The sequence below is a fragment of the Populus euphratica genome, unplaced genomic scaffold (assembly GCF_000495115.2).
Source record: "Populus euphratica unplaced genomic scaffold, PopEup_1.0 scaffold183.1, whole genome shotgun sequence".
NCBI classification, from domain to species: Eukaryota; Viridiplantae; Streptophyta; class Magnoliopsida; order Malpighiales; family Salicaceae; genus Populus; species Populus euphratica.
Genome location: NW_011500064.1, coordinates 100,092 through 111,010, shown reverse-complemented (window position 1 = coordinate 111,010; position 10,919 = coordinate 100,092). Strand labels below are relative to the sequence as shown.

Below are 10,919 nucleotides of genomic sequence, written 5' to 3'. Positions count from 1 at the left end.
TGATGTAATGCCCGAATGACTAGTTTCTTGTGATCCACTGCTTGAGACAAGGGTGTTTTACATGTAAAAAATTATTTTTTTAATAATATTTTGATACAAGAGCATGTAAAAAAACATAATAAAGTGTTAAATAAACTTGTTTATACCTTTTACTAACACAAAAAAATTCCAAAAAAATAATTAGTCTAAAATTAAAAAATTTCACATATCAAATTTAATTTTTAAGACAATTGAAAAATGAAAAAAGACCCAATGAAAACTCTCACATCAATGAACATAATTGACATTATTATTAATTATTTTAATGGTTAAAATGAGTATTAATTCATATTTTTTTCTATATCAATGAAATTCAATGAATTTCTCACTGTTCACGAAAACTAAAAAATATAAAATAAAAGAAATAAAGTTTTGGATGCCAGATAAACCCTAAACAAGCTTAACTTGTAATCCAAACAACACTCCTAGATCTAGTTATTATATTTAGCCTAGCTTAGTCCAACGGGCTGAAAATCAATTTTGGCTACATTTTAGTTTCGTCATAAAGATACATTAAACTAACCAAACACGGTTCACTAATAATCTAATTCACTTGATAAGGGTCAAGCTTGATTTGATTAAAGCAATATTAATACTTTTTTTAAATAAAATAATATTATTTTGATTAAAAAAGAAATTAACATGAATTGACTACCCTACAATCTTATAAATTGGTTCCCTTTTACAGTAATGACCGGGCTAGATTTTACACCATATATTATATGGTTAGAAGATCCCTTAAGAATTCAAACCTAAATCTTCTCCACCAGAAAAACAGAATAAATGGAAAGGACAAGACATTTGCAAAGGCTTAAACTATAGGAAATTGTCTCATTATATTCATCTGCGAAAAATAACTAAGAAGAAATTAAAGGGCGACCAAGCACTTTACGACGTGAAAATGATAGATCGAACTTCTATTTTACCTGCAGAAAATAGAGCTAGCTGTAATCGAAGTTCATACAAGGAGCAAAAACCAAGATTCTTGTTTTTTTTCTTCTCTTTTTCCATATTAACAAGGAACAATGTTAATGTAATGCTACAAAGAATAAAAACCCCAAATTTCTAGTGTCCTTGGACAAACGGCACTGTTGTGAGAAACCATTGCTGCATGCCATCAAATGAAGTATCTCCAGATCTTAAGCAAAGGTTGTAAGAAGCTGAAGTAGCCATCTGGTCACTCATTTCCCTCGCGGAAAGAAACAGCAACAGAACTGCATGATAGTAGTATTGTTCTCATAAACGAGACAGAAAATGGAAGCATAGAAGAGGAGAACATTGAAGTTCATAAGGGTTTTTTTTAAAAGATTTTTATATTTGAAATTATCTTAGAAAAGGCAGCATAAAACTTCAATGCCTGGTGCTTGTGCTGCAGAATATTTTGCAGGTTATATGGCATGGAGTTGATCATACCTTCAATGCCTGGTGCTTGTGCTGCATGCTGCAGAATATTTTACAGGTTATATGGCATGGAGTTGATCATACGCAGTGCATACCTTTGATAGAGAGGAAGAACTTCCTTGGTTTCTTTGACTAGTTTGACGATTTACTGGTTGGGTTGGCACAGAAGGAAATGTGGTTGATGCAATTTGTCTCTCCTCTTTCACTCTGTTGAAAACCACAGTAAAACCTTCACCTGACTTTGGATCTGTTTCATCCCATGCTCCAAATTTGGGAATTGATGCTGCCCTCTGATGCTGTCATCCCCATTGAACTCAAGAAAATTAAATTTAAGTGACAGTAAAAATCTCTCTCTGCCTTAAAAATCATTTTTTCTAATTTTCTGTCATTTCTCTCTCTTTTTTTCCTTGTGTCTATCTTTCTTTTATACAATACGCATTGATAATTACAATTCGAACATGCACAACAATTTTTAAGTAATAGGTGAGGAGGGTTTTTGTACTAACCCAACAAAATTCCAAAAAAGAAAAAAGTTAGCAGCAGCAGAACGACTGCATACAATATAAAGATGTTGAAAAGAAGAAAACAGTAATGCTTAATAGTTTTGCTAGGAATTAAAGAAGGCTTACACCATCATGATTAGTTGAATGAGTGCTTCTACTTCTCTGTCTAAAATGTCTTGATGAAGATAAGGCTTTATTTCCCTCGGAACTACTCTTCTCACTTCCTGATTCTGATGTGATGCTATTGTGGCTTGCACTCTTCTGATGATCATTAGCAGATTTTGTCCCGTGTGCATTGTGCCCTTTGAGTCTCCGAACAATGTTGTGATGTTCTGCAGTAATTCCCTGATAGGCGCCAGAAGAGAAATCAACATCATCTTCCATGCCCCCTCTAGCATGCATGAAGGCCTCTGGATTCTCCTCCGGATCATTTGGGTTCATCCTCATGCCGGATTTTTCCATGCCCCCTCTAGCATGCATGAAGGCCTCTGGATTCTCCTCCGGATCATTTGGGTTCATCCTCATGCCGGATTTTTCCTTGCGTGCAGTGTCGAAGTAGGCAGTGTACGGAATGTTATCATTATCCCAGCCACCAAACTTGGGGACATGGTGACGTTGCTGTGACACAATCATGTGTAAGAATGGGAAAATTTTGTGCGGATACACACTTGATAAATTCAATCTCAGTAACACCAATGTATTTAGATTCTTTAAGGCTTCAAATTAACATAGCAGGTTGTTATACTGTTCACAGATGGCACATAACGCGTAGAAACTGGCGTGAGAAACCTTAGGAAAGATCACTACGCGTTGCGTCAACAAGGCTATTATCATATCCTAATTTTCCGTAATAATAATAGATTGATATAGAAATGATTAAGAAATACTAAAATCCAAGCTAGCTCTGTCTTTTCGCTATACGCTGCGTCAGCAAAGCTATTGCAAGATAACACAGGATAGATTGGAGAAATCATCTCATTACAAAATACCAGTTCAAGCAAAGATGATCCGTCATAGAGCAAGTTGAACAAGAAAAACAAACCTAGGGACGAGACACCAAGAAACATCTTTAAAACAGGGGAAAAAAAATCAAGAAAAAGAGAACTGAGTAATATATTTTAGCTGCGAGATCACTTACAGCCATTGATGGAGCAGGTGATGCAAAGTACTGGCTGATTTTGCTGTGGAGATCAAAGGATTTTAGCTTGGGGTGGGGGTCTTTTGATTTGAAGACGTATAGGAACCTGCTGGCAATGTCTGACACAATAAGTAATCGATTCTTACAAAGTTTACAAAAGCCAATGAAAAAGCTAAATTCAGTATAAAAAATTGAGGTATGCTGCTAGAGATACCGATTCTTTGTCCTTTTTTTTGGCTATGAATCAATCGCTTTGTTCTCATCCTCACAGCATGTAGTGTTTGTACATATTGTGAGAAACTCTTTTTCGAAAGCTACATTGATTAGATATATATCGTCTGTTTTTCTCCCTTCATTCACCATGGAAGAAAACCAGTGAACACAGAATTTAACAGTTAACTTTTCACGATTGGGGATACTTGGCCCACTATTTTCATTTTGGAACCTTCAAAATTTCTAAACTTCTCAATGAATTTGCTGTTCCAATCTTTTCCTTCCCCCTTGAGATTCTTTTCTTTCTTTGCTTTTACCCCCTTGAGTGTTAGGTTGGTTGCCATTTCATCGAAGTAACTCTATGATAATCATTGTGAAATAATAAATTATAATATAATACCCTTTGACGCAGTTTTTTGTTTTGTTTTGTTTTTTCAATAGAGAGATCAAATAAAATATTTACTCGTACATGACTTATATTTTTATTTCTATATATGATTTTTTTTTTGCATAGCATAAATCATACCAATTTTAATAAGAGTTGATGTGATTTTTATTTTTATTCTCGTATACAGTTTACATTTTTTTAAATCATATTAATTATGACGTATAATATTTTTCAATTGAGCTGGTTTATTTTTGTTTTTGTATTTATAATTGTGTTTGAATATGTTTGAAAAATGCATTTTACTTAAAAAAAAACATTGAATTAGTTTTTTTAGTATTAAATTTATGATGATTTTAATATACTGATATTAAAAATTAAAAAAAATATTTTAATATATTTTTAAATAAAAAATATTTTTTAAAAATAACTTACTCTACAATATTAAACTTATATCATAGTTATCTAATCAAATATTAGAGTTATTCTTGAGATGATGATCATCAAATTTCTCAATGAAATAAATCCCATTTAAAATATTCCAATTACATGTATTGTAATAATACAAACAAAATAAGTGAACTGATTGCCATAAATCACCTATAAAAAATATAATTGTTTAAACCATTTTCAGTTACACAACAGCTTGAAAATTTGAAAGAATATACATGCACATTCAAAGGTAAAATCCAAACAACATTAAAACCGGAATCCATGAAGCCCTGAAAGGCAAATGGCCGGAGGAAATTTGAAGTAAAAAAGTATTAAAGCAGTTGAAACACATTAAACACTTTGTCAACTAGTTAATTAATCAGGCTTTGGAAATTGAAAATCGAACCACTTTCACTCAAATCCAAAACCAGAAAGAAAGAAAATGTGTGTAAAAGCAACTCCATGCACACTGACCAGTGTTATCCTGTGGGCTTACTGCACTATAAACAGGCAGCTTGTGCAGAGCATTCAGCACCAAGCAAGCCCAGTTGATCATATAGGTAAGTAGCAGTAGTCTAGAGAGTGAAGAGAGATGGAGAAGAAAATAGTGGTGACTGTGATTGCTTTTTGGCTAACGCTTTCTTTTTGGAGTGGAAGCACAAGCGTGGCTAACGACCTTTGCTCAGAAGCCATGTCTAAATTGCTCAACTGCCTCCCATTCTTGACTATTACTGCCCCATCGCCATCTCTTGCTTGCTGCGAAGCTGTGGGATGGGTGAGTCAACATGCTACCACCACACAAGACCGTAGGGACCTCTGTAAATGCTTAAAGAGCGCATCTCTTGCTTACAAGGTTGATCCTACCAGAGCTAAGGAACTTCCTGATGCGTGCAAAGTCCCTGTCCCCGTGCCCATCTTACCCCAAATCGACTGTGACAAGTAAACGACTGACTTCTCTCTTTTCCTCCTTTTTTTTGTGAAGTGAATTGAATTTCTCCTCACATTAATTAATAATTTGTTCTTGTTCATCATGTGTGCAGGATCCAGTCTTCCATTGATTAAGGAGTAGAGATGCTTGCTTAGAAGAATAAACTGGAAAGATTAGTAGCGTTGTGAGACTGTGGAGAGATTAATGCCATAATATTTAGAGCCTTTCCCTGTTATGTGTATGCATGCAATATGATGCAATGTACATATTTTAGGGGAAGCACTGTTTGAATGAAATGATATATGGCCTCTTTTCGCATTTTCTGTTTCATTTAATCCAGTTATTTCAATGAATTTTTATGCAGAAGATTGCACACACAAGCACTTGATTTATGGACCAAGCTAATTAACAATAATTCTTATTTAACAAAAATCAAATTAAATGGGTCATCTAAAATGAATGTTGCTAAAACCAACCCAGTCGACAGATCAACTCATGACCTGGTTGGAAGAATGATTTTATGGATCTTCTTTCTTGCATCATATTGACGATCTAAGCTGACAAAAGATGTATTACAAGAAACGCCCCCTGCGTTTCTGCCTGCAATTATGATGCCTGGAAGCTAGGATTGAGCTTGCTTTACAAGTTCATGGCGGTTTCATGTCAAACTCACAGTAAGAAAACACACAGAAAATATTAGCAGGGACTGTGAAGAAAATCGGATTCGTACAGCCAGAAAATCTCATTTCCGTAAAGTTGTTAGATTCAATTACGTTCCTTTTCCAAACTAAGGATGACAAGTAAGCTCAGTGCCTTGCTGCATGCAGCAAAGACCAAACTCAGAAAGCTTCTTCCAAGTCTTTTCCCTCCTCGCCCCACTCGTCTATTACCTTTTCTTTTTCCTTCTCTAGTATGATGCACGAACGACGTGTCATTCATGGATGAATTTTCTTTTAAAAAAATTAAGCGGGCTGGACTTGACCTTAGGTGCACCTGGAGAAAGCCCTGCCTAGTGACTAGGGTCCTTCCTTTTCTATATTATTATTCTAAGTTTTTGAGTGTTTTTTTTTTATAATAATTTCCTCTATTTTAATTTCATATTTTTATATAGTATTATCTAAGTTTTTGAGTTTTATTAATAATCTCCTCTATTTTAATTTCAGATTTCTCTTATTTATAATTTATTTACAGTGAAGTATATTAGATTTTTTTATGTGTTTTTATATTTTTGCCATTTTAATTTTTTCTATAATATCATATTTTTAAATAAATAATCCTCTTAATGCTATTTTATATCTATACTATTATATTATTAAATAAAATTATTTTAAAAGGTAAATCATAAATTCATTTGTTTAATATTTTGTCACTGAATTGAATAAAAAAATAGGATAAAAAAAAATACATAGAGTGTAGTGGTATTATAAAAGAAATATTCAAATTCATATTCTAAATATAAGGAGGAATATGTATAAACATAATATTATTAAACCATAATTAAACAGATTACTAATTTGATTGGTGACTCGTTTATCTTGAAATTGACTTAGATTGAATATCATATTAAATTGGATAAAAATTAATAATATAGATAAAAATATAAAATAAAATAATAACAATAAAAAAATATTAATGACCGAAATATGATAGAATACATAACTATAATTCATAATTTTATTATTAAATAGAAAATTTTAATATGATTTTATTTAAGATATTTACAACTTCTTAAATAAGCTTAGAAACCATTACAAACAAACTAGGAAATAAAAAAATAAAAAAATATATATAAATTATAAATAAACTAGAAAAACAAAATTATCAATTTCAATATTTTATTTCCAAAACTAAATAAAAGAAGTTTTTTAAAATTAAATAAAAAGAATAATAATTATTTTTTTCTTAAAAACTCTCCTGCATCGGTTAATTTGATCAAAACCAGTTATTTCTTAAATTAACGTGATTCATCTAATTAAAACTTGAATAAAACTGAATTTAATTTTATAATTTGTTTTTAAAAAATTTCATTTTAAATTAATCAACCTAATTTAAGGTAAGGTCCGATCCGGTAGGCAACAAAGACGAAGACAAATTGAGGAATATACCAATACCATGGATTCGGCCACAGAAAACGCCCAGCTCGGCAAACTATAAACGACGACACTACCCATTACGACTGTTTCCATTTCCTTACCTTAAGTCAATCAACCGTACTCACACTTTTCTTCTTCTTCTAACAACTTCTGCAATTTGTTCTCATTTATGTTCAGACAGCTTCTCAGCAGCTAATCTCTAAAAAATAATAAGAAAATGGCAGCAGCAGTTCTCTCTTCTTCTTCATGCACTGTAATCACAATCTCCTCATCCTTTAAAACCAGAAGACATCTCACTAAAACCCCACAAAACCCTTTGCTTTTCAAACGCAACAACAGCAGCAACCCCACTTCACATCCCTTTCTTCCTTCCAGGTATTTGCTTGTGTTGTTTTTAGTTGCTAATCAAGAACATTAATCATCATCAAATTTCTAATATTGATTGAGATTACTGATGAAAGTTTTTATTTTCTATCTTTTTTTTTTTATATATATAGAAAGTTGTGTAAAGTTCAAGCAACAATTTTGAGAGAAGATGAAGAGAAGAAAGTTGTTGTTGAGGAATCATTTCAACCAAAGACTTTCACTCATGAGCCTGTTCGGGGCTCACCACAATCTTCATCGCCTAGTGGATTAGAGACTTGGGCTATCAAGCTTGAACAATCTGTCAATGTCTTTCTCACTGTATGATTTACTGATTTATTTTCATTTGCTTGCATTGAATTGCAAGGGTTTCTGGTTTGTTGATTTCTATTTAATAATTGATTTCAAGGTTCCCAATTTGGTCGTAGCATAAGGAAATTGGGGTTTTTGTATGTAATTGATTGTGCTTTTCATTTCTTGCTTGTTTTTTATTGGCAGGATTCGGTGATAAAAATTCTTGATACTCTTTATCACGACCGCGATTATGCTAGGTTCTTTGTTTTGGAAACTATTGCTAGAGTTCCTTATTTTGGTCAGTATTACTAATATATATTGATTTCTCTTTCAATTTTGATAGAACCCAATAAGGGTTTATTAGTTTCAAACTAAACAAGGCTCATGTTATTAAATTTTAGAACCGGGGTTATTGATGGGTTGGAATATCGATGGTCATGTAGAAAATGATCTTTTGGCTGTGATTATGCTTTCAACAAGAGAAAATTTGATTGCACATTGTATCAGTGTTTATATCACACTTCCATGATGCGATGAGAAATTATTGCAGTTCGTCAAAATTGAATTTGCTGACTTGGTTTTGGGGTTCTTTGAATTACTCTCATTATGCTGTTCAAATATTGAATTTAATAGTAACTGTCGATTTCTGAACAATGGCAGCCTTTATATCTGTTCTTCACATGTATGAGAGTTTTGGTTGGTGGAGAAGAGCTGATTATCTCAAAGTGCATTTTGCTGAGAGCTGGAATGAGATGCATCACTTGCTTATCATGGAAGTAAGTATCTTTTGCAGTTTAATGGTTGCATGTTTATATTCTTGATTTCTGTTAGTGGGACATTTTGTCTTTATGTTTTCTCTGTTGATTATGGTCAGCAGTCATGGTCTCAAGTCCAGTAAATGTTGTTTCACTGTTTCAATTTGTCATTTATTGCATGGGATGGCATTTGAATACGAGATGATCTGTAAACTTAATATAGATGAAGTAAAGATGAAAGAAAATCGAGGAAGAAAATGGATAAACATGCTCCTTTTCCAATGAAGATTGGTCATAAAATACAGAATATGCAAACAACCCATGAAACTTAGGGTTATTTATTTATGGTTCAGTGGCTCCAAATACAAAACACTATAGCATAATTCTCATGATTCTGATGGCATCTTGATTTGGCTGCAGGAATTGGGTGGTAATTCTTGGTGGTTTGACCGGCTTCTTGCTCAAGTTATAGCAACCTCTTATTATTTCATGACAGTCTTAATGTATGCATTGAGCCCAAGAATGGCATGTAAGTACGCACATCTGGTTTTCTGGTTAATAACTTCCATGCATTGTAACATCCCACTCATTCAATCCTCTTGAGTCTTGAGTGATTAAATGATATGATAATTTATCAATTTATGAGAACATAACTGAAACAAGATGATGAACCAGGTATGCCTGTTTAAAAATTTCAATTTTGAACATATTCTTGGAACTCTCATAAACATTATTTGACCTCATAGAGCTCTAAAAAGTTCCATGTTTGTTGGTTTCTATTTTAGTTTGAAACAGATAAACATGATATATTTTATAGCCGCTTTTAATTGTTTTTTTAACTCTTTTCCCCATGTTGCTTCAAGCCACAGGAAAAGCACCCTAAATAAATTGTCTTGCTGAAAATCTACAGTCATTTATCTCAAATTGGTATTTTGATATTGAGCTCAAGTTGGTGATTTTGATAACTCAATTCCTTTATATTGCTCTAATCCCATTGGAAAAGCACCCAAAATAAATTGTCTTATGGATGAGTCTTTTGCAAAATAACCTACACACGTAGTCATTTATCTCAAAATGTCGAATTTGATCAATTCAACCTGATCATTTTTTTCAGATCACTTCTCTGAATGTGTTGAGAGCCATGCATTTGCAACTTATGACAAATTTATCAAGGCCCGAGGAGGTATGTTAAGAGTTTCATATGTTGGTTGATGATACTAGAATAGTTACTTGCACATCCATCATCTGTGAGTATAGATATTGAGAAAAAACCAATTTCCGTTACCTCTGTTTCACTTGTGTTTGCCATTTGGCTACTGTCACTTCATATTTTCATTCTGTACCTTTTCTTATTTTTTTGAGTTAAGCTATGTGAATAGAGTTGCTAACCCTCAAGACAACCATTTATTATTTTTCATGTGATACAATTAATTACCAGCAGTCATCGATAATTTGACTGATAACGTCTGAGTTACGATGCCTTGGATGCTATTAAACCAACAGCTTGATGATACCAAAAATCTTTATGCATATGTATTCAGGTCATGGGTTGCCCCAAAAATCTATCAGCACGCAAAACAGTTTGATGAATGATCTCTATCATGCGCTTAACTTTATAGATTCATCTTGTCCAACATCACCGACCTTTATTCTGATACATTATGTTTGCTTCTAATCTTTGTAGATGATTTGAAAAAATTGCCTGCACCTGAGGTTGCTGTAAAATATTATACTGAGGGTGATTTGTACTTGTTTGGTAAGTTTTTTTTATTTAACAAACAATGGTTGCATCTTATATGACGTGAGACAATGGTATAACAACTCCGATCACTTCCAGATGAATTTCAAACTTCCAGAGCTCCCCATTCACGGAGGCCAAAAATAGGTAAGAATAAACTCCGACTCTGTTGTCAAAATTTTCATTTTAAAGAGAATTAAGGGAGAAAAATAGGAGTTGAACTATTAAAGCGACACTAACAGAGCTTTTGTGTTCTCTTGTCAAATTCCTTTTCTTTCCAGAGAATTTATATGATGTATTTCTGAACGTCAGAGATGATGAGGCTGAACATTGTAAGACCATGAAGGCCTGCCAAACTCATGGAAATCTCCGCTCTCCACATTCATATCCAGAGGATGCTTTTGAGGATGATACTGGCTGTGATCTTCCTCAAGCAGATTGTGAAGGTATTGTTGATTGTATAAAGAAATCTGTAACGTCTCCTCCATCAAAGCAAAATATTTGAAGGAGAACAAGGAAACAGTATACATTTCAGGTGATGGATGGTGAGATATTGTATACATAGAAAGAAACATTACAAATTTACATATTTTACATGCTTTTTCAAGCCATAAATGAAAATTGAATCATTTGTTTA

The 10,919-nt window shown here is 33.0% G+C and overlaps 3 protein-coding genes across 4 annotated transcripts; 2 read left to right on the top strand and 1 right to left on the bottom strand.

The window, feature by feature from the left end:
• Positions 1–998: 998 nt before the first annotated feature.
• LOC105108195 (RPM1-interacting protein 4-like) lies at positions 999–2,576 on the bottom strand. The gene is made up of 3 exons (XM_011002401.1): positions 2,070–2,576; positions 1,536–1,736; positions 999–1,253 (listed from the first exon to the last, which is right to left on the bottom strand). Exons 1-3 carry the CDS (start codon positions 2,574–2,576, stop codon positions 1,221–1,223), a joined length of 741 nt encoding a protein of 246 aa, XP_011000703.1. The 3' UTR covers positions 999–1,220.
• Positions 2,577–2,847: 271 nt separating this feature from the next.
• LOC105108149 (non-specific lipid-transfer protein A-like) lies at positions 2,848–5,324 on the top strand. Its single transcript, XM_011002346.1, has 3 exons — positions 2,848–3,277; positions 4,672–5,050; positions 5,152–5,324. The coding sequence occupies exons 2-3, from the start codon at positions 4,704–4,706 to the stop codon at positions 5,171–5,173; spliced, it is 369 nt and encodes a 122-aa protein (XP_011000648.1). The 5' UTR covers positions 2,848–3,277; positions 4,672–4,703; the 3' UTR covers positions 5,174–5,324.
• Positions 5,325–7,131: 1,807 nt separating this feature from the next.
• Positions 7,132–10,919, top strand: IM (Alternative oxidase family protein). Of its 2 annotated transcripts, XM_011002344.1 has the most exons (9): positions 7,133–7,507; positions 7,630–7,816; positions 7,994–8,087; positions 8,450–8,565; positions 8,965–9,073; positions 9,659–9,727; positions 10,229–10,300; positions 10,382–10,429; positions 10,564–10,919. In XM_011002344.1, exons 1-9 carry the CDS (start codon positions 7,350–7,352, stop codon positions 10,785–10,787), a joined length of 1,077 nt encoding a protein of 358 aa, XP_011000646.1. In that variant the 5' UTR covers positions 7,133–7,349; the 3' UTR covers positions 10,788–10,919. The 2 variants fall into 2 exon arrangements, with proteins under 2 accessions (XP_011000647.1, XP_011000646.1); XM_011002345.1 differs by lacking the exon at positions 10,229–10,300 and having other exon boundaries at positions 7,132–7,507.

Bases quoted from the DNA above. Each gene is read 5' to 3' on its own strand.
- LOC105108149 (XM_011002346.1), top strand. From the start codon at position 4,704: ATGGAGAAGAAAATAGTGGTGACTGTGATTGCTTTTTGGCTAACGCTT. The intron at 5,051-5,151 runs GTAAACGACTGA...TCATGTGTGCAG, and splicing joins CCCCAAATCGACTGTGACAA to GATCCAGTCTTCCATTGATT.
- LOC105108195 (XM_011002401.1), bottom strand. From the start codon at position 2,576: ATGATTGTGTCACAGCAACGTCACCATGTCCCCAAGTTTGGTGGCTGG. The intron at 1,737-2,069 runs GTAAGCCTTCTT...TGGGGATGACAG, and splicing joins ATTCAACTAATCATGATGGT to CATCAGAGGGCAGCATCAAT. The intron at 1,254-1,535 runs GTATGCACTGCG...ACTATCATGCAG, and splicing joins GTTCTTCCTCTCTATCAAAG to TTCTGTTGCTGTTTCTTTCC.
- IM (XM_011002344.1), top strand. From the start codon at position 7,350: ATGGCAGCAGCAGTTCTCTCTTCTTCTTCATGCACTGTAATCACAATC. The intron at 7,817-7,993 runs GTATGATTTACT...TTTTATTGGCAG, and splicing joins CTGTCAATGTCTTTCTCACT to GATTCGGTGATAAAAATTCT. The intron at 9,728-10,228 runs GTATGTTAAGAG...TAATCTTTGTAG, and splicing joins ATTTATCAAGGCCCGAGGAG to ATGATTTGAAAAAATTGCCT.